At 36.8% G+C, this 23,581-nt stretch overlaps 1 protein-coding gene across 4 annotated transcripts in view; it reads left to right on the forward strand.

Moving 5' to 3' along the window:
• Positions 1-23,581, forward strand: part of FGF13 (fibroblast growth factor 13) — a 642,179-nt gene that overhangs the window by 371,253 nt on the left and 247,345 nt on the right. For 3 of the 4 annotated variants that reach the window (XM_059680287.1, XM_059680288.1, XM_059680286.1), the window contains exon 3: positions 5,778-5,945. The exons of the other annotated variant lie outside the window; for it this stretch is intronic. In XM_059680287.1, the coding sequence (XP_059536270.1) occupies positions 5,778-5,945 (168 nt within the window). The remainder of the gene's footprint in view (positions 1-5,777; positions 5,946-23,581) is intronic. 4 annotated transcript variants of the gene reach the window in all.

Raw genomic sequence — 23,581 nt, forward strand, 5'->3', positions numbered from 1 at the left:
CCTGAAAAGACATCTTTGAGGAATTGGCATTTAAGTAGAACCCAGAAGGAAATAAAGGGAGAATCACAGTGAACAGCAAATGCAAGGCCTTATGGCAGGAAAAAGCCTGGCATAGTCTACACACTAATTAAAAACTAGTGTAAGCAAGGAGAAGAGAGTCCTACAATGGAACTGAGGAGGTGGGGGGACTGCTATAGTATGGAGTTTGAATTTCATTCTACCATGAAAACACAAAAACAGTGTGAACAAACAGAATTTGGATGAAGATCTAATAGTGCTTAGGGAACTGAATGGAGATGGGGGAGAATACAACTGAAAAGGTAACAAATTTCTAGAAATGTTTTTAAGTTGTTTCTATTTTGGCCAAATGAAACGATCATTAGTATTGATCTGTTCCATTCCGTGAATTGTTTACTTGTTACTAATTTACATTTAAATCTGCTATCTTGATAATGCTCACTGTGGCAGTAAAGCTTGAATATCAAAAGCAGATAAGTAAGTAGATGGATAGTTAGCTGTGAAGCACAATGGAGGTCTTGAGCTAACTCATCCTATGTTTGGATGTACTTTTCAGCATGACAGGTGCTCAGGGAGATGAAAGAGTAATCACGCTAATTACTCTGTTTTCTTCTCAATTTCTCATTATGTGAGGTCATTTGATAATTTGTGTATTTGTCATATTTTCTGTTTCATAGATGGTTTTAACTATTTGCTTGTTGTAGTAAATAACTTTGATTGGGAACCCCATGGCTGTACATGATTTCCATAGCTCTAGTGATCTCAGATTTGCTTTGATTTAAAATCATATATCATTAAATATGTTGAGTAATCCTTGTGATGAGTAAATTTAAAAGCAAAACCAGCATCACAAACTAATTGATGAATTGTTAACTGCTTCCAGCTTGAAGTCAGCATACCTTGCAAATTACACTGTCCTGGTGAAGGGCAGGTGCCTTTGTAGCATTGTTCAAATAGTTTCCCAGAAACTTACTTTTCTGTCTTTGAATGAAGAAAGAAAAACTCATTGGAGAAAGGTGTAATCTTTGAAGCTAAAAATTACTGAAGAACCTGATTCCTGTTTAATATATTAATGTTTGTACAAAGCAGTTTTACTTTAGACATGATGGTAAACACACTAGAATCCTGGATAGGCTTTTCCAATAATTGTTCCAATAAAAGTTACTTCCTCTCCCTGAGTACATTGTAGTGTTTGCAGTACTACTAAATATTTGGATAGCTGTGTTATGTATCACATATACATTTAAAAGGTCCATTACATTGGAATTATTTAATTTATCAATGATCATTTTGCTATAGATTGGGTCTTTATTTATGTCTAATTTGAAATGGGTGTACTACATTTCTGTGAACATGAGTAGCTTAAGCTAAGTCATCAGGCTTAGATTTAAACTCTCCTCCCTTACCATGACTGATTTCTGATCTTGGTGATTACCTCCCATTTCTGATCTTGATCTTGGTGATTGCTGAGAAGCCTGGAGGAGAGTGGGGATGATTTAATGCCAGTCTAGTGCTGCTACTGGGAAACCAATTCTAGATGCAGACTTGTCCACCTAATGGATAGTCAATGGTACATACACCTTTTATACTAGGAAGTAGCTGTTTCATAAATTCTGGTCATAACTATCATCCTGCAAACAAAAGTCACTTACTTTTGGCACCTCCTTCTCTGAGTATGCCACCCTTTAGTGAATGCGTGTCTGTGGATGTGTGGATATGCATGTGTCCACTTGTCCCCTCTAACTCTCTACCACTCTTGTGGAACTTTGGAATCCTGAGTAGGTGGGCTGTGTGATCAAGGCTAAGGGAACTGGCTATAAGGTCACAATTTCCTGGCAAAAGCCTACTCCTTGGCAGCTATTGTAATGGAGCTTAGCAGCCTTTTCTCAAAGCATGGGGCCACACAGTTTAGAAACCAACCATGAGCTACTCTTACCTGCCTTTAAGAGTTAAGTTGAACCTCTGAAACTGGGGGAGGCTTTGCGTAAATATATTGTCTACCTAATCATTGGAATCCTTGGTCTACCTCTGAGATTGGATAAACCTATTGTTGGGAAGGGCAGCAGGAATCATTGAATAAATGTGGACAAATGGTTGAAATGAACAGAGGGAGGAGTGGTTTTCAGAGATTGTGTACAAGAAGGGAATGTACTAGACGGGGAAGTGGTAGAAATATTGGACTAAGTCAGGGAAATAAAGAATCCCATTCTTTTTTCCTGTTTTGATGGGCTGACTTCTTTGCAGGCTTACTCTTCATTTTCTAGAATTAATACCCCTTGGAAGCACTGTATTCTTATCCCTTTTTTAAGGAAGTAGAATTAAGGTACTTACCTGCCTTAAAGTGGGGGTACTGTAGGAAGTCCCCTATTACTCCTGCTGTTGTCATTGCATATACAGCCGCTGTCTTACTTGAGGGAGTCCTGGGAATAGATGGATTTGATATAATAGTTTTAATTTTTTCATACAAAATATTCTCAAGTTCAGAGATTTTATAGATCTGAGTGAGATATTGCCTATACAATGTCACTTCTGGTTAAAAAGTCCAAAATGTTTCTGGCTCTTGTGTCACATGACATCAAGCTACTGTTTTGCCTGAATTGACTGATATTTAGGACATTGACTAGAGACAGCCTAAGACCCAAGCTGAGCCATTAACTTCCAGATGCTCACGATTTCCAGAGAAATGTTCTGTGCCTATGGTTATTACTGAGATGGCTCCTTAAATGCTCTCATCTTGGCACCTTTTGCACTTGATAAATTCAATTTGAAGAAAGAACAGGAGAGAGAGCATTTTGTGGGAGGTAATTATCCTGCACTTTTGTGACCTTCATGCTTTCCCCATCATGATGAATTTTGGGGCTGGTTCTTGTATCAGTTAGCATGTCCTGCTCACTTGAATTTTGTTGTATGTTACAGATAACTAGTTGTTTCTAATTAAACAATAATGATGGCACTGTGAGGCCTTTTCTGGGAATTAATGACCAGCTGGGAAAAGCTGATGGCTGGAGAGTCAGCCAAAGGCTATTAGCTTCAGTCTGCCATTAATCTCCAGAAATGCTAATTTGTGATGTTATTGTTGGTATTGAAAAATAAAAATTGGAGACAATTTACTTATGTTTATCATGTACTTCTGAATAGCAAGTTCCCTATATATTATCAAAAGTTATGTTTCTAATCCATTCATCTACTGATGGGCACTTAGGCTGTTTCCAGATCTTAGCTATGGTGAATTGTGCTGCTATGAACATAGGGGTGCATATATCCTTTCTGATTGGTGTTTCTGGTTTCTTGGGATATATTCCTAGAAGTGGGATCACAGGGTCAAATGGGACAATAGAGACCATTATAAACTTTTGAACAATAATAGATACAGAGGCAGAGCTGCCTCAAACAGATTGTCGAGCTGCAACGGGAAGGCCGGGGAGGGTTGGGGGGCAGGAGGTAGGGGGGTAAGAGATCAACTATAGGACTTGTATGCACGCATATAAGCATAACCAATGGACATAAGACACTGGGTGATAGGGGAGGCTAGGGGACTGTCTAGGGCGGGGGGATAAAATGGATACATATGTAATACCCTTTGTAATACTTTAAGCAATAAAAAAATAAAAAATAAAAAATAAAAAAAAATAAATTAAAAAAAAAAGTTATGTTTCATTCTCCAATTGTTCTTTAATCTAAAAATATGATTCTTGTATGCAGTGCATGAAAATAGAATTTCTTAACTGCTATATAATCATGGGTGTTCCTTTCTTAAAAAAAAAAGAGTTCCAAGTTTGGGAAGTTTTCTTTAAATATTTTGGATGGTAAAACCAGAATTTTTCTTCAGCTGTGATGCTGGAATTTGATCAGTGTCTATATTAACATAAGTATCTGCTCATGGCAGGAAATGGTTGCAAGTGTTTATGAATAGCAGCTGTTGCTAGCAAAGATGTGCATTCAATGCAATTCTAAGAAGTTATAGTCACATTCCTAGTAGATGAAGGGGACTCTCTGCCAAGAAAAGCTGTGGTGGTGTATCTATATGAAATTTTTTTATTACTGCTGCTGAATTCTAGAGGAAAATAGAAAGAGAAATGACTAAAATATTCATCACCTTCTTGCATAATTTAATGACTTATAAAGGAAGACAACAATTTCATATACAGGCTATCTCTCTAAAACTTAATCCAAACTCATAATAATAAATTAAAAGTTATGTTGGTTTTTATACCATTTTTACCCCCAAATGGAAGAATGTTCTTAAAGCCCATTAAGATCCCAGCCAATGGGCTGGGAATGTTACACTAAACACAGAAGCTTCAGATCCCATCTAATTTAAGTCATAAGCTGTTTATGTTGTCTAAACACCATAGCATTATTCTCCTCATAAGAATTTTGTTGATGGTACAGTCTTCTTAAATGCATAATAAGTGTATGCATTTGGGGGAATAGAATGAATCAGCAAGTCACTAATCACAGCTCTTGGAGGCACTGACTCACTCCTGGCAAAATTGAATGTCCTCCTTGGGAAGGGTGTGAAAGAGAGAAAATCCATCCTGGGGTCAGTTCCCTGTTTCTGCAAATGCAGATCAAATTTGCACCTCCTTTGGTGGTTGGTTATCAGGCTAAAGAATGTTGTGCAATGGACACTGTAAAACCAGACATCTGTACTTGTGGGAGAAAATTACTAGAAATTCATAATAATGCTTAGGAAATTGACAAAGGGCCTAGAAAGAAAATGTGGGCTGAGGGTCTTGGTGTATATCTATGGCCGAAAGTAGTGAACCAAGCCCTGCTCTTCCGCAATTCAACAAGGTTGGTCTTTGATCCCGTGTTGATTACTAGGCTCTCAATTGAGGTTTCTTATTTTCATTAAGGGGTTTTCAATATCTGAGGAATATTTGCAACAGCCCTAGTTTTCTTTGGAAACAAAAGAGTGAGAGCAGCACCCTTAAATTTTCTGTCAGACTCAGTATATACTGCATGGATGTCGGATTCCTTTTTTTTTAATATATTTTATTGATTTTTTACAGAGAGGAGGGGAGAGGGATAGAGAGTTAGAAACATCGATGAGAGAGAAACATCGATCAGCTGCCTCCTGCACACTCCCCACTGGGGATGTGCCCGCAACCAAGGTACATGCCCTTGACCGGAATTGAACCCGGGACCCTTCAGTCCACAGGCTGACACTCTATCCATTGAGCCAAACTGGTCAGGGCGGATGTCGGATTCTTGCCAGCAGCAGACCAAGGAAATAAAAATAAGCTGATAATTGGTGGACAATGGCCAGTGTCACCTGTAAATATAGGGGTGGGCAAAAGTAGGTTTACACTTCTGGGTATGCAAAACAAGAGTTTATTCTTGTATTATTATTTATTATTGTATTTTTACATATGAATAACTATAAACCTACTTTTGCCCACCCCTGTATTTATGCTGTATCTCAAATTGAGACATGTGAGCTCTGCATGGTGTTGATTTAGATACAATATGGTTAATGATATTAAAATATTTTATTGCACTCCAGGCATAGTTTAACACTGTTACATTTTCATTGTACTGGCAGTAGAGGTATCTAGAGTTGAGTAAGCTTTCCCAAGCCTTTAGTATTTTAAAGCCCCCCAAAATAAAATGGACAAGCTATTAAATGCTTTTCTTTGAAATTTTTTTGGGGAATGTTGTTTCTTTAGTCTTCCCTGGGAGTAGATTTGATTTAAGACATTCGCTGCTTTCATGAAGCTCTAACTTGAGTTCATTTTGTTATGTGGTGACCACAGTTCTGGATGACGCCCCTCCTGGCACACAGGAATACATTATGTTACGGCAAGATTCCATCCAATCTGCGGAATTAAAGAAAAAAGAGTCCCCCTTTCGTGCTAAGTGTCACGAAATCTTCTGCTGCCCGCTGAAGCAAGTACACCACAAAGAAAACACAGAGCCCGAAGGTTTGTGTGCGACAGATGCGTGTTTTGCTTGTTTTCTCTTTTTCTTTCTCTTTCTTTTTGACCGTGCATTGCCCTCTAGTGTGCTGTGTGTTGTTAGGCTCCTGAAATAGTTAGGAGGCCTCCTGGTTTGTTGGTGAATGTGTTATGCAGTCTCAGATGGGACACTGTATAATGCAGTCATCTCTGGCACAGCACACAGTGTCCTCCTGCTTCTCATAGCTGAAAGGTTTTCAGCTGGTATCATGACACTGCCCCGTTTTGGCTGCTAAAGTTGCTTGCACCTGTAGCCAAAATCTGACCCAGTCTGTTTCCATCACCTGGCATTCCTGAAGCAGCAGTCGGCTGAGGAATGACACTTCAAAAATGAAATAATGAGAAGATTGTTCCAAATTTTCTTACTCTCTTCCACTCCATAAAGCTTTTGCATTGTGCTCGAAGAATGCTCGTGATCTACTTAGTTTGCTGAAGCAGGCCCAGGCTTGCCATGTAATGCACGCCCAGTTGTACTTTGCCATAGTGAAATGCATGCCTTAAGGAAACAATGAGAGTTTGTTTTTCTTTTCAGCTCAACCACAGGTTTGGAAAACTCTACCTGCTATTATTTCAACTGAGGTCACGGTATTCCTTGCAAGCCATGCTATAAATCTATCTCTAAAGTACCTCATCTCCCCAGAAAAAGTATTTATTCATTTTTTCCAATTTTTCTGTATATATCAAACAGGAACATTTTTTTACATCACAAAATGTGGTAAAATTTTTGCCAGCTGTGTATATTTCAACTTCCAAAATGACATTTGAGATGTGTACTGTATATGCTAATTAAATGCTTCTTGGAAAACAGCTTGACCCCCCACCCCCACCCCGCCGCCCATATAAAATACTGTTGAAGCAGTTTACCAATGAATAACACTGGAAGTGACTAATTTCACCTGTCCTACGGCAGTCTGTGTAGACTTTGGCATAAATGGTTGTGATCCAATTTCTAAAAGTGACCTTGTTCCCATTTCAAGTTGCCCTTTTGTAACATTATGGGTGTCTTCAGTACAACTGTCTTTTTGACTTGGAAAAGACTACCACGTGGTGATGTTCAAAGTTTGGTGTATAAGAAGATTACTCCAAATCAACTCTATTTCATAGTTTTGGAAGCACATTTTTACATCTCAAAGTCTCCCCTTCTTCTTTCCAAATAGAATTTTAAATATTTATTGGCAGAAAATGAGAAGTGTATATTAGTATATATTTCTCATTTTTAATTTTATTTCAGAAATAGAACATGCTTATTTTATTTTTACCCATATTTTGATATTCAAGTTATCCACTTTGGGTATGAGTTATCATGTCAACACTTACTTATCTGGAGCTGTAAATGGAGATCCTTTGCAGTGAGTAAAAGAAATCTTTTGGTGATTTAGTAGAGAAAATACTAACTTGAATTTATGCTCTAATGAAACAAAAAAACTAACCAGTGACAATTACTTTACTATATATAATGCATTCCAGTTTGTTCTGCTTTCCTTTCTCTAAAATTATGTGTGTGTGTATTTGTAAGTACAAAGCAATATCTGTATTATAGATATATACTGCTTACTATATAATTATATAACAGATACTATATGGTTAGAAATCAGCCTGAAAAACAAAATTTGGTTTGACTAGGAAAAATAAGTCATTTAAGAAGTAGCTGGTTAAATGTAGTCAAGTAATCAGTTATAAATTTCAAATTGTTTTAACAATACTCAGATTCTAAAGAGAACAGTTGAATAACTAAATTTCAATCCCCATATAATTTTGACAGGATCTATTAATTTACAAAATATCATCTTGAGTGTATTGCAAATACTGTTAGGAATGTTTTCAAATATGAAAAATTATTTTGAGAATAGGTAGCAGTTAAACTCTCTTATACAAGGTTTGGATAGTTTTTAGTCTGTCGTTCCATCCACAAGTTGAGTGGCTGCCATCCTTTCACTTTTGATACTGTGATGATGGGCACTGTCTTCTTTCAGGCTGAAGATTTTCCTTGGTTTTGCTCTCCTGCCAGGTCCACTGGAATAGCGAAGCTAACTCCTTATTCCTCATTATGAATTAGTATTTGTAAATAGTATTAGTTGTTTTCTAGGATGGCATTTACAATTTTACTGTAACCCCTTCAAACAAAGGCCCAGAAGCTAATGGTGAACCCAGACCTTAAAATGAAACCACTTGATCTCTGTACAAATTATCAAGATCCAGAAGACCTTAGATGGGGGCAAAAGAAAATTTGCTGGGGAAGAGATGTCAGATAAATAAGGAAATATTGCTAAGAAATTAACATGCTTACTTCATGTAGTGTACTAAAGCTCATCCTTACCAGGAGGTAAAGTAACTATGGGTTTCAAAGGGTTCAGTGGCCATTCTGGTGACCTGGAAGATTTTTGTAAGACTAGTTTTTAAATACTATAAGGTACAGTCTTCAGTTCTCTCTTACAGTTGCTATAATGTTTTATTATAATTGACATAAATGGTAGTGATACAATTTCAAGTACAAGTGAATATAATCTTAGTTCTAAACTATGCCCATATCTTGACACATTTTATTCTCATTTGAAGAGAGAGTTCCTCTCATTGTCTCTGTGCCCAAGGATGAGACCTTAATTGACCTTGTCTATGAATGTCCACCGATTTTACTGCAAGTGAAGGCAATGGACAGGATGGTGAAGCCACCCATTGCTTGATGTGTGCATGCCAAACTGTCAGTATGACCTCTTCTAATGAGGTTGTGTTTATACAGCCCTCATGTGAAAAATGAAAAATATATTTAAATTTGAAAGGAAAAGACTCTTTTGAGTTGGATGTCTTTGAAATGATTAAATTAGGCAAAAGAGGTTTGTGTGTATTCTGATAAGGCTGGAATTAATTTTCTCCTTACTGAATTGATAAATCTACCAACTTTTTTGCATTATTGTAGACAAAATATTGATGTTTATTTTGGCTGGTGATATTTTTTTTGTAAGGGCCAGGTAATTTCCATAGTTTATGACCACCTGAGATTTGGTACAGACAACTTATTTAAAATTGTTCATAGTCATCTGTCTTTTTAAAGACATTTTTGTATTATGCTCAGGGCCCTCAGAATTCATGCAAAACATTACATAGAATGAGTGATATATCTTGCTTTACAGGATACACTAAGGCCAAATTACTCTTTGCTAAAAACAGGTTTATATTTCTGAGCAGCCAATTCTAAAAATAAGTTCTTTAATCTGTTGCAAATGCTTGTGATTTTCAGTGTTATGATTATTGTCATAAAAACCACTTATGATGTAATCTTATGTGAGTACTGGAATTTGGCTGAAGAAGCACATACTAATGTCTGAAAGTCTAATTTGGCCCAGTACCAGCAACTGTCTTTGTTAGGCGAAAGCCACATGGAGAGTGGAAATCATTACTAAAATCTTTTTTCTTACTGTTCCAGGAACCATTTGGCAAGAGAAACTATAATCATCATAGCTGTATTCTTTTGTTTATTTTTTTTCCTTTCATTGTCATGTGAGCCAAAGGAAATCAATGATTAGAGTAACTTCTCAAAGCCAATCTATTAGCGGCATAGTTGCTACTAATAAACACCAGTCATTGGGCTTTTACTGATGTTTGGAGATTGTGCAAAAAAACACCAAGATATACATGCTTGCATGTGATCATTGTTGAAAATCTATAGAGAAAACTAAACCATGGATTCCTAGCATTTGCTTTTCAATTGAATATCCTGATTACAATAGTAAATTTGTAGGAGTTAACATAATATAGGAAAATATTACAGCGCTCAGGGATTTGTCACATCTTTTAATCAAGCCTTTGGCTTCTTTTGTACAGTCTTGATTTCATGTGATTTAAAATACACACACACACACACACACACACACACACACACACACACACACACACTCCATCTCCCTAAGGACATCCATAACCTTTTTTATTCAGAGACGCATCCAACCATAGAAACTTTGGTTGGAGAAAAGCTTTTGTGCTCTAGACTGGTAATGAAGTATGTCAGCTTTTACCAACCAAAATAAAGCAAATTTCTGTGCCAACTGTTAAGGGGACATATTTGTAATTAGCAAAATGACTATTATTTTATTAATGTCATGGTTTCTTTATCCCAGAAAGAGAATATATCACCATGTATATCAGTCTTATCTAAATTGTAGGAGAGGAAGAAGGTAGAAGAATATGAAGGACTACACCAAGGAAAATGTTTTTGTTTTCATCTCTACCTTTTTTTTAACTGTCATTTCCTGCCGTGTGTCTTCTTCATTTTATTACTAATTTACCTTTTGAGAAAATGGGTCTAATTCTATTTGAATGAATAGCCACTTCAGTATAATGAAGCAACCTCTGATAGTTGACACCTGAAAATGTCTTGACTTTCAGAAAAGATATAACTGGTTTACAAATCTGGAGAATTGAGGGGATATTTCTATTTTATTAGGAAGACATAAGGCCATATGTTTGGGTGAGTCTGAATAGATCAAATACTTTATTCTTAACCTTTTAATTTAAAAATTATTATTAATTTAGCCCTGGCTGTTTTGGCTCAGTGGATAGAGCATCGGCCTGTGGACTGAAGGATCCCAGGTTCAATTACAGCCAAGGGCAGATGCCTGGCTTGTGGGCTCGACTCCCAGTAGGGGGCGTGCAGGAGGCAGCCGATCAATGGTTCTTTCTCATTATTGATGTTTCTGTCTCTCTTTCCCTCTCCCTTTCTCTCTGAAATCAATAAAGTATTTTTTTAAAAAAAAAACTATTAATTTAAAATAACTATTAATTTAAAAATAACTAATCCTTAGGGTCTCACTGACTTTGATTTAGGACCTAAAGGTTACAGAAATGACACCAAAAATTTTTCTTTGCTCATTGAAGCAAAGGGCAGCATGATTGTGGAGTCACACACACAAAAAAAGATTTTAAAAAAATGCTCCATGTCCAAAAAGGCAGAGCTTGAGTGACTTTTAGCAATTTCCTCAAACCAAGCCCAACACTAATTTGTAGAGGTCAGCCTGGTTAAGAAGATGCACCAGAAGGTGCTGCTGTTTCAGCTTCAATTTTCACTCTGCCTTTTGTTTTAAATAATTCACTTGCCTGGAGGAAGACAATGCAGAAATCAATTTTATTCTCTTTCACATGTTCTTAAATAATTATCAGACCAATATTTTCCAAATTATGCTTCATGAGACACTGATCATGTATTTGTGAAAAAGACAGATTCTGTGGTCAAATACATGTTTCCCAAATTCCACACCACTCTTACTGAGTCACAATGCATAAGACCATTTTAAGCTTTTGAGGAGTCTTACAGATTAGGAATCTCTCCTACTTTGGGCACTTCAGTGACAAACATCTTCCAGCTATTGGACCCATTTTATTATAAAAACGTTTTAACATCCTACAAGTTTGCTTTGAGAAATGCCATGCTGGCTACACTGAGCAGTGTATTTGCATCAAAGCTGGGCTTTGACAATTAACACACTTTTGAAAATGAATGCAGCTCCCTTCTTTCCCTCTAACCCTCACTAACTGTCTTCAGGGCAGTGCTACTCAAATTGTGGTCCATGAATGAGTGTTGGGTCTGAAATTGTTTGTTACCAGTCTACAATGAGATAGGAGCTTGTGACAGAATGTAAATCAATGCACTGCTTCTTTCATCAATGAGATATTGCTATTGCCCTGACCCGGTGGCTCAGTTGGTTGGAGCATTCTCTCATACACCAAAAATTGAGGGGCTCAATTCCTGGTCAGGGCACAAACCCAGGTTCTAAGTTCAGTCCCCTGTCAGGGTGTGTGCAGAAGGCAACCTATCTTTCTCCTTCCCTTTTTCTCTTTAAAATCAATTTTTAAAAGTACTGCTATCTTGCTGTGAAAAATAATGTCAGCTGAACTGAATAAAAATGTACTTAGATACCGTTCACAGATCAGCACTGTCTTTGGGCCATGCGTCGAATGACAATGTTTTAGAGTATTTAGATGACTCTCAAACATGACTAAATGTCAGAATCACTTGAGGACCTTTTTCATAATATTGGTGCCTGAGCTCAACATCAGTCCAAAACCAACTAATTCACCTAATTCTCCAAACAAAACCCTGCAAAATCTCTTGTGGCAGAGGTTCAACCGGGTTTATTTAAAACACACACAAGCACACACACACGCACACACAAAAAAACAACAACAAACAAACAAAAACAAACAAACAAACAAAAAAACTTCCAAGGTAATTCTAAATGGCTAACAATGTGGGAATCCTTGCCTTAGAAAAATATCACCTTGGCATACAGTCTGTTTTGTGATGTCAGCTGTCAATTCAGAATTCTTATCATGCTGATTGCATGGCCTTCTTTATGAGGTGCCTTGTGATCAAGGGGCATTGCTGGACAGGCAGCACTTATATGACCTTTAGAACTTGTGGCCTTGTAAGGTATCCATCTTTCCCACCACACACACACACACACACACACACACACACACACACACGCCTTTTTGAAGCCCCCTTGCCTCTTTGCCGCTCTTTGCTTTTAGAAAAAAATAACCAAGCTTCTCCATAAGAGCGTGGTAATCTGTCACCTTTTGACCAACATTCTTTCTTGCAATTAATTGTTGCAACACTTGTTCTGCTCTCCAACTATGACTCAGCTTGCAATGTGAGTGGAAGAGTGTCTAGGGACCATGTTTGAGTATACTTAAAGAAGAAGATGGAGGAGAAGAGAGTATTCATATGCCATAAAAGTACTACCACATCTTTATTTGATTGCTGCTGCTCTAGGGTGCGATTGCAAAAGTTGACTCAAGCTGCTCATGATTTGGGTGTTTATCCCCAAGTTATACTACAGAATGTTATTATTGAGGCAGTGTCTCTTATCATATAAACATCACCAATTCCTGCAGCATAAAATTCTTACAGCAGCATTGATGTGAAAACTGACATTAACATAATTCAGATACTTTAAATGCTCCATGTTTGTGAATCATTCCCAGCATTGCAAATTACATTGATTCAAGTTTTCATGTTATGCGCTACAGCATTTGTTAGTCTGCTTAAGAATATGCAGCTTGAATAATGCCCTCAGGAAAGTGTGGAATGAGATATAACATCCTGCAGTTTATCAACACTTACCCTTGTCTTGCTTCACAGCCAATATCCACACTCACTACAACACATCAAAATCACATGTCTACTTCCACCCATGTGCTAGCATATTTCTACTTATGAGCCCCAGCTATTTTAAGATATATATTCTCAGAACAGCTCCAGATTCTCCGAACAGCATGTCCAGTTTGGAAGCAACAAGTGTACACTGGCAGGAAGACCAGATCTACATAAAGGAAGGAAAAAAGAGCATATTTCACTGAGCTACTTCTACATACAATGAGAGCACTCTGTAGATCCCCTTAGAGGCATGATCACAAAAACACTGTCAGGTAGGACATGCTTCCAACATTTTGCACACTGTTACATAAAGGTTAAAACACTTTCTTGATAAATGAAGGACTCAATTTGAAACTGTTTTTCTGGCCTCCAAAGACCATACCCTTTTCCCTCCATGACTTCTCCATATGCTCTTGCCCTATATGTGAGATTGTTGTCCAAAAGCAAAATTTTAGGCCCTAGCCGGCATTGCTCAGTTTTTAGAATGCTGGCCTGTGTGCCAAAGGGTCATGGGTTCTATACCCAGTCAATGGCTCATACCTGGGTTGCAGGTTGTTTACCCACCCCAGTCAAGGAACGTGCAGGAGGCAACCAATCAATGTGTCTCTCTCACATAAATCTCTCTCTCTCTCTCTCTCTCTCTCTCTCTCTCTCTCTCTCTCTCTCTCTCTCCTCTCCCCCCTTTCTTCCACTCTTCCACTCTCTTAAAATAAATGGAGGAAAATATCCTCAGTTAAGTAATAAAAACAAACAAAAAGCAATTTTACTACAGAAAAGACGTCTTAGTTTTAAATAAATAAATTAGTGTCCACACTCCATTCTAAACTTTTTTATGACAAGGAGCTGTCATAAGCAAAGGGATCTCAGGAGGTACTTGCTAATTCTGTGTGCCTATAGTTAGGTGGAGTACAGCACTTATATGAAGTAAATGAAATTACCCTTATCTTGAAGGAGCTGATTACTTTCTCTAGGACACACAAAGAAAGAGTAGAATGGTTAGTGAATAGCTAAATTCAATTGGATATAATAGAACTGTCTCTAGATAAAAAGCAACATGTAAACAGGTCACTTGCCTAACCACCTTGCTTTAAGCCAGGGGATGTCCTTCACTTATAATGGTAGAAATGAGGAAATATCATCTCTAATTATTAAGAAGCTGATTTTCTTGATTCGTTTTTCTCAGCTCAATCAAGTTACAACATTGATAAGAGTGCTAAGACTTGCTCTGAGCTTAGCCGGTGTGCCTTAGTGGTTGAGTGTCAATTCAAGAACCAAGAGGTCACTGGTTCAATTCCCTGCCAGGGCACATGCCCAGGTTGTGGGCTCAATCTCCAGTAGGGTTGTGCAGGAGGCAGCTGATTGATGATGTTTCTCATTGATGTTTCTATCTCTCTATCCCTCTCCATTCCTCTCTCTCTTAAAAATCAATAAAAAATCATTTTTTAAAAAATAATTGCTCTGAGCATATCCAGTTTCATAGGATTAGGTATTACCTACAGGTCTGGATATTCTGGATATTAGCAATGAATTCTCTTTAATAACTTGTTGGAACCCTACTGTCTAGTTTGAGGTAAATAATGAAAACAATAATTAGCAATTATCCAGAATTTAGTATGTGCCAAGCATTTTACCTAACATTATCTTAATTCTCATTCCCAACATTGTAAGTAGGTAGGTATTTTTTCTCTCTCTACATTTTATCCATGAGGAAACCCAGGCTCAGATAAGTAAAATAACTTGTTCAAGGTCATGTGACTGTGAAATGGAGACAATACTCAAATGCAGCCTGTCACACTCCAAATTCCATGGTCTCTCAATTACAAGAGACTGTAATAACAAGGCTTGCCCTACAGAGAGCCAGTTATTCCATTGTCATGTTATTGAGAGACATAACCAGGTATACTAAGTAAACAGAGGTAGAGGAACCTTATACCTGCTGTCAGAAAAAAACAACAATAGGTTAAAAAGGTGACTTGTTCTTCAGCAAAAAGAGAAACAGCCAGGTTTAACTTTAATATGATTACAGGACAAATTTAATTTAGTCAAAATGCTTTATAAGCTGCAGTGTCAGAATTGGATTTTTTCACTATGCTGGTATACATTTATTCAGCTCCAGGCCTGTTCATAATCACCTCAGGCCAACTGACCTTCTACCTCAAAACCTGGTCTCACAAAATATCTGCTGACTGAAGTCCCTGAATGACAAAAGTCCCTTTGCAGAGTGAGAACTAACTTAAGAAATGTGAAGAGAATGTCCTGCCAAATTGGGTTGGGTCATTGTCAAGATAGCCTTCTATGTTATTTTCACAAGCAGTGAGATTGCATCAAATAGTCCATTTACCTCCAGAAGTATAAAGAAGGAGGTCTCAGGAATTTGTGTGATGTATTCTGTGCAGTATTACTCTGTATACTGTGCTTTGGTTGGATGCTTAGCTATCAGGTTTTTGTGTTTTATTTGCTTGTTTGTTTGTTTGCATCTTTTAATGTGTCAGGCACTTCAGGTTTATTTTTGCTAATCTTCCCAACCCATGAGCTAGGTGTTATCAATCTTTAATGACACAATGGGGAAACTGGAGTGTAGAGAAGTAAAATAACTTGTTCAAAGTCACACAGCTAATAAATGACTTGATTGGGATTTGAAGCCAAATATCCCAAGGCGACCTCTTCTACCACACTGTGCTGCTTCAGCTCATCCTATATCCTGACCCCTGACTCCCCTCTTCAGGAGCAAGGCAGAAGAAAGAGATCAGCACCATCTTACCCACCACTGTTGAGAGATAGCTTTACCTCTCTGCAAAGTGCACTTAACTCAGTACATTTTCTTGTTGTTTTTTTTTTCTTGTTTCTCCACATCCTGGTTTGAATGTTGACATAAGCAGTAGGAAAAGGGTTAAAGAAAGCAATATGTGATTTGTCACATGTTCTCCTTTGTTCCTTATATGAACAGCTACTAAGTGCAGGGTTTTTTTGTTTATTTGTTTGTTTTTGTAGTACCTCCTTAATGGAGTAATGCTTCAAAACCATAGTTTTCCTCATGGAACCACTAGACCTTAAAATAGGTCTAGTGGTTTTAACTGTTTTTGCCATGAATTGCCTCCCCAAGGTAAGAGAAGAGTTCCAGGAGTGCCATGTTTCTGAGTTGGGTTCCCACAGATAAAGAAAGCCTGTTTTTACAGCATCCAGATTTGGTCCCTCTCAATGAGAACTCAGAGGCTCCATTCTTGCTCTCAATTTTTGTGCACACCTGGGAGTGGAGCAATCTTGTGCACAATCTTTTAGGGTAGTTTCTTTGAAATGCAGGCAGATTAAAGGGACAAACATAGCCATATTAGGTTTGTTTGCTCTTTCTGTTCCTCTCTCTTGGTGTGACTTCCCTTTGATTATGTGTAGGCCCTCCACTGAGGACCTCATTGGGGTAGGAGCTGTCTCAGTATAGCTCTACCAGAGATGTTACATTTCCCCATGGTGACACTGTTGATTTTGCCCCTTTGTAAAATGCAAAACACATGGACAAATGCAATGTGGTATTTAATTAGTATGCAAAGAAAGTGTGAGCATATACACATATACAAACACACATACATCACTAGTTAAAATAGTTTATTGAGGAAAAACACTTAGAAACAGAGAAGTAGTAGAGCTCACATGGTCACTCTAATAGTGCCCTTTCACAACAGCAACACTCAGCCTAATCATAGCACTCTCTAGGATAATGTGGGCTCATGTAGGCCATTCATACAGTGAGAACATTTGTCTAACAGCCTGCCTTAGCCTGTGTACAAAATCACCTACTTACCACACAACAAGGAAAGAACAAAGGACATTTCAAAAAGTAGGGTTTAGAGCTGCTGCCAGCCAGTAACTTTTCTTTTTTGTTTCTTCTTCAGCCATTTTCACTCTGTAATCACTTTATTTTCCTCTGAGAAAATAGCATTTTGGATCCATGTTAGAAGATTCATGAACTGATTTAGTAAATTTCTAATAGACATGCATAGTTAGCTATTTATTTTAGTGGATAATTAGTTCAATATACTCAGAGTATTTACTGTGGGAAGAAAAAAAAAATCCCCAAAGAAAATCAGTATAGTTCAGGAGAGTTTTATTCTAGTGCAGCTTTTTCTTTGGGAGCAGTAACTGGTGTCTTAAAAGAGATCTAGCTCCCTTCCAAATGAGAACTCTATTTAAACTTTATTTATTTATTTATTTATTTATTTATTTATTTATTTATTTCATCCCTACTGGATAGAGCTTTATTAAATAAATACCAGAGGCATAGCACAGTCTTTCAACAATAAATACTCAATAAGTATTTATCATTACAATTAACTTCTTCAAATAACAAATTTTGATATTCTGAGTTCAACTGGCCATTTGCCCTAATTCTAGGCAGCAAGTGACTGACAGTGCTTACAATCACCATTAACAGAATTAATGTATTTGTCAATAGATACTCACTGACTTGTACAAGCCAACCATTATTGTGGTTATTAGACACAGCAGTGACAAGAGGCACCATACCTACACTGAGGAAGAAAGACTGGCAGGAAAAGCAGTCTGAACTAGTCTATCAGTTATCTCTTGTTGTCTTTTAAGTCACCCTAAAATGAAATGGCATAAAACAAGAACAAATTTATTTTTTCTCATAGTCTATAGGTTGTATAGATCTGCTATAGATAGTCTATGATTAGCAGACATTTGGTCCTGTCTAAAACATCAATGAAGACATTTGGTTCACACCATTTGGTCCTGTCCAAAGTGTCCACAGAGACATTTGGTCCATACCAAAAGGTCCTTGATATTTGGTCCTGTTTCAAAACATCCATGGAGGCATTTTTTCCATGCTGAAAGGTTCTTAAAGTGTGAAAAGGTGAACAGCAGAACCATGAACAAGTAATCCAGGTTCTTGGTGGTCACACTCAAATACAACCACCAACCTCACAAAAAAAGAGAGAATCAAATCCACATTATTAAAATTGTTCACAGATAGAACAAATAATAATCAGGTCAATATATACTAGCAAACAATTGATCATTGACTTTAGAGTAAACCTGCTGACATTCTTGATGAGGAAAAAATAATCAATGTGAAATTCAAGATTCCTCATGAATTACAAGAATAATAACATTTATACAGTTTGAACAAGGTTAAATGTTTGTCTTTTCTAATGAACCATGAACCAAATATCTCAGTGGATATTTTGGATGGGACCAAATATCAAGGACCTTTTGTCATGGACAAAATATCTTCATGGACATTTTTGACAGGACCAAATATTCTGAAGCAATAGTCTATAGGTTCTACTGATTTAGGTTGGGCATTACTGATCTTCCCTGAGCTCACTCATGCATTTGTGGTCAGTTGATTAGCCATGGTGGTTCCAACTGTTCTATGATGGGCTTGTCTAGGACAACTTAACTCTCTTCCACAGTTCTACCACTGAAGTCCCATAAATCCAGTTTATATTTCATTCACTTATTCATTTAATACTTAAGTAACTTTGACTACATGTCAGATACTACATGGCCTAGCCTTCAAGTTGCTCAGGAATGAGTTATAGGCTGGTGGCAGATATTAACACTTTTCAGCCTATGGAGGAACCATGAGAGCCTAAGGAGAAAGAGTGGGTAGAGAGGTGAGCCCTGAAGCACACCAATATTTTAAGGTGGTGCAGGGAAGGGACTCCTCAGGAGTGAAGGAAGGAAAACCAGGAGAATGTGGTGCTCAGGAAGCCAAGGAAGAACTGACCTGTAGAAAGTAGGAATAGATCAGTATAGCAGAATGCAGTGAGGAGTTACAAATTTAATGCAAGCCTCTCAAATACAGGTTATGGCAAAAATAGGTTAACAGTTCTTTGTATGGAAAATAATACAATAATTAATAAATAATAATATGAGAATACAAGTTTTCATACTCACAACTATGCACATACTTTTTCCCACCCATTCCTTTTAACATCTAGACTTTGTAGCCCAATTTATTTCAATAGTCTGTGCTGCATAACATTTCCATCAACAATGTAATGCATGTATGATGGTAGTCTCATAAGATTATATTAAAATTCCTATGGCCTAGTGATTTAGCCATCCTAGAATCATAGCACAACACATTACTCATGTGTTTGTGGTGATACTGGTGTAAACAAACCTACTGAGCGGCATAGAAGTACTGAGTTGTGTAAAAGTACAGCACATATAATTATATACGGTATATAATACTTGATAATCATAATAAACAACTATGTTACTGGTTTATGTATTTACTATACTATAAATTTTATTGTTATCTTAAATGTTACTTTCTACTTATTAAAAAGTTTGCTACAAAATAGTATGTCATTTTACACCAGCAGCAGCCTCATATATCTCGTGTTTACCGCATCTCTTAATTGCATCATATTCTCTTGTGTTTGATTTGATCTCAGGTTGTTTTGTACATTAACACACTTTATAAGCTTGAAGCCTAGGAGCAATAGGCCATTATATATATAACCTAGGTGCATAGTAGGTTATATATACTATCTAGGTTTGTGTAAGTGGATTCTATGATGTTTGCATGATGATGAAATGGCCTAATGACACATTTCTCATAATCTATCCCCGTCATTAAACAGCACATGACTGTATAGAGCATATATCTCTCCACTTTCCACACCCTTGTAAAATAACTGGCATAAATCATTGAATTGGGTTTGGTTAGAGTGACCTTTGATAGACGGAGTAATGAGGAATCACATACTGCCTAACTATTATGTCTTTAGCAGTAGGTCTTTGTTGAAAATGTTATTGATTTTTCTTTTCCATAATTCATCTAGTGTTTAAGTCTTTGCCAATAATAAATTATTCTTTTGTTATTTGTCTTTTTTAATGTAGTTAAGCTTGCTCAGTATTTTCTAATAGCCTGAAAATATTGGACTACTGGGAATTCAAATTACATGTAAAGTGGCTCTTGAGTTCAGGATTGTAGAACTAACATTCTCTGGAGTTGTATTAATATGCGACAATCAAGGAATACATGATGTGAGTTTCCAATAAAGCAAGTTTTCTGCCAACTCAATAAACATGTACACTCTTACTAGACTATGAAGATTGATTCCTTGTCTAGCAATGAAAGTTTCTTGCTGAGTCAAAGAACTAGTATTTCAAAAGAACAAATACACAGTTTTGTGGTGAAGAATTGTTGAGTTGACAATATGACATAGAGTCTATGTAACTAAGCTAAGTATTCATCTAGTATTTATAAATTGGTTCCCATGGAAATGTTAGCTTCTCATGCAAAATTGGATTAAAGTTTTCTGAATGAGGTGTCCCCTTGTCTAAGGTAAAATAACTCTTCCTTAATGCCTCAAGAGAGGAAAGAAGCTTTGCGTTTTCAGGGTGATAATATAAAAAATTAAATTAATTAACTTTTTTCATAATGTAAGTTGGTCCAGAGGGTTTTTGGAAGATATTAGTTTTGAATAAAGCCTTGTACTTGGATCAGCCCTTAATTAAGATTGCGTTAGGCTGCTAAGCATTTCTAAGACCAGAATCTACAGCTGCTAGACCCTTCTTGCTCTGTACCCTTTTTACCAAGACAGGAAAATGACATTGTATAAAACACTGCATTCATGCACCTATCCCTAATAACATTTAATTTGTTCTTAGCCTATCAAATGCTACTTTTCCCCCTGATTGTGTTTTAATTAAATCTGTGCTTAGACAGTATCTTGTACCTTAAAAGGTTGATTGGGTTCTCAATAGTGGAAAATGGTAGCTAACCAAGGAGACTATATATTCCTATAGCTTGTGAAACCATTTGATAACCTGTCATCCTTTTCTCATCTCTTTGCTGGCCGTGAGAAAAGGCTTTGAGGAGGAGAAATGTCTCTGTAAGTATGGGGAAGACAGTTAGATTTAACATAGTCTAAACTTTTTCTCCTTTCCTGCTCACAGCAGCAAGTGGACACTGAGAAAATTAGAAATGAACCTCTGCCCCTTAGAGTGCTCCAAGTAGTAGTATTTATCATCTCTGTGTGTTGTTGCCTAATTTTTTTCTATATAGAAGATCTAAACAAATAAAAAACACATTCCAATACTTGATAACAAATAACATTGGATTAAAAGTAATACCAAATTAATATTGGAAACATAAGGGAGAACTAAAACCCAGTGGGCATATTTGTTAATTCTTCTTTCTTGCTCTAAAAATTAGTTGAAATAACTATTTTTTCCTTCAATTAATTCCAGGCCCTGTGATGAACTACACCAGGATTTCTTAATCTTGGCACTATTTACCTTTGGGGTCAGATAATTCTTTGTTCTCTGGGGCCATCCTGTACATTGTGGGATGTTAAGCAGGATCCCTGGACTCTATATACACCCCTGCCCACCCCCAATTTGTGACAACAAAAATAATGTCTTCAGACATTGCCACATGTCCCATGAGGAGAGAAATTGCATTATTAAGAAACACTTAACTGTATAATAACTATACAAATAAGAAAGATATGGTCTGAAAATTACCCCTTTTTTCAAGAGACAGTCAAAATGCTTATGTTTAATCATAACCAGTGTCTACCTTCCTTGGGTACTAATAGTTTCAACTTAATCCAAATTCTTCATTATGCTTCCAATTCTCCTTTCACCCCATCCAAAAGCTTTTTAAATTACCTGAACTATAAACTTTCCAGTGGAACTCAGTGCTGTGATTTGTTATAAGAAAACTGAGGCCTCTGTTAAAATAATCATTCCACAGTCATTTGCTTTTCCTTGTGTCTATTATAGGAGATATGGAGCAGTATAACCGAGCTTCCACCTTCTAGGAGCTTAAGAGTCAAGCCTCTCATATATGATAAGTAATGTAAGTTTGTGTCAAGGGCCCAGGATCAAGTATAACCTTATGTAGGAAGGTATTTTCATTGCAGTCTTTTCAGAAAGCTTCTGCTCAGTCCACTCTATATTTTCATCAGAGTTGATAAGGAGCAAAGGTGAAAGTTTTCCATAGTATTTGCTTTGGCATATTTTACTATCCAATTCAAAATTCAAGAGCTTAGAACATTACATCTAACCATTGAGACTCAACTAACATTGACTGCACTTGCCTAGTTGCTTTCCTCTGAGTCCTTAAAACAACCCTAAAAACATACCATCATTTTTCTCTATCTTCTTGGTTCCTTTACAACAAAAGTACACAAGATCAGGAAGGGAATTTTGTGAAGCCTTTCATAATATATTAGGTGACATACAAAAATTAAACTCATTAAAATTCAGAGAAAGTAATATTCTAAAGGATTATCAAAAAGTAGAGTGAAATTTGCCTCTCAGCTAATTTAATATATTTTGGGTTATTTTTTTCAAAAGTAATTTCAGTTTATCTGGTTTTTGTTTTTTAGCTTTGCTTTTTATTTCCTTATCATAGTAATGATAGTGAGTTACATGGTGAGTTATCTAACTTTGGACAAAGTCCATTCCTTCCTTGGGTCTGTGCAATAAAAAAAATTGATTGAATGGGCACTGAATTCTCTTCTTATTTTGAACCATTCTCTATCTCAGAATGGTTTAAAATAACACTCAAATTTTTGCTAGGTTTTCTAACAACTTTATGGACAGTTTGAATGGAAATTGGACTAATAGATATTGATGAAGCCTGATTTCATATTTTTCAATTTTTTTGCTGGCTTCAGCTGGGCAGTTTAATGTTCAAAAGCTAGAGGAGCTTCATGGTCATATGGTGATGACCATAGGCTTCTCCTTTTTCAGGCTCTTGTTGAAACTGATGAACTTGACTCTGGGCTAGCTTTGAGAAGAGTAAAGCTTAGGCATGGACTGGTGTGGAGATGGGGATAAGAAAACATTTTCTGAGTACTCAACTGTCATCATTTATGATCAAATCAGCCAAGGCCAAATATGTTAAGCTTCTGTGATCTCTATATAAATTCATTAATTTAGCTATTTCATTCCCATTTTATATCTCAGGTAACTGAGGCCCAGAGAGTTTAGGTTAGGCAGAACTTGGCAATCCAGTAGGTATTTTTAAATATTTGATTTGAATTCTGAACTGTAAATGATTTAAACCAATCTTGTGATATATTTACTCCTCATCTGGGGTATCATCTAAGTTGGTGAATTGAACTATTGCTTAAAATGTGACTAAATTTCAATTTATATTTTTATTTACAAATAATTTATTCTATCCCTGGCTGGTGTGGCTCAGTTGATTGGAGTATCATCCCATGCACTGGAAGGTCATGAGTTTGATTCGCTATCAGAGCACATACCTAGGTTTCAGGTTTGATCCCTGTTTGAAGTGCATGTGGGAGGCAACCAATAGATGTGTCTCTCTCACATTGACATCTTTCTCTCTCTCTCTTTTCCTTCCTCCCTCTTTAGATCAATAAAAAATAAAAATAATAATTATTCTAGAGTAATTGGTATACTAGACACATAAGACACTGCTATGATAAGTCTCTTGTTG

Source organism: Myotis daubentonii, chromosome X (assembly GCF_963259705.1).
Source record: "Myotis daubentonii chromosome X, mMyoDau2.1, whole genome shotgun sequence".
NCBI classification, from domain to species: domain Eukaryota; kingdom Metazoa; phylum Chordata; class Mammalia; order Chiroptera; family Vespertilionidae; genus Myotis; species Myotis daubentonii.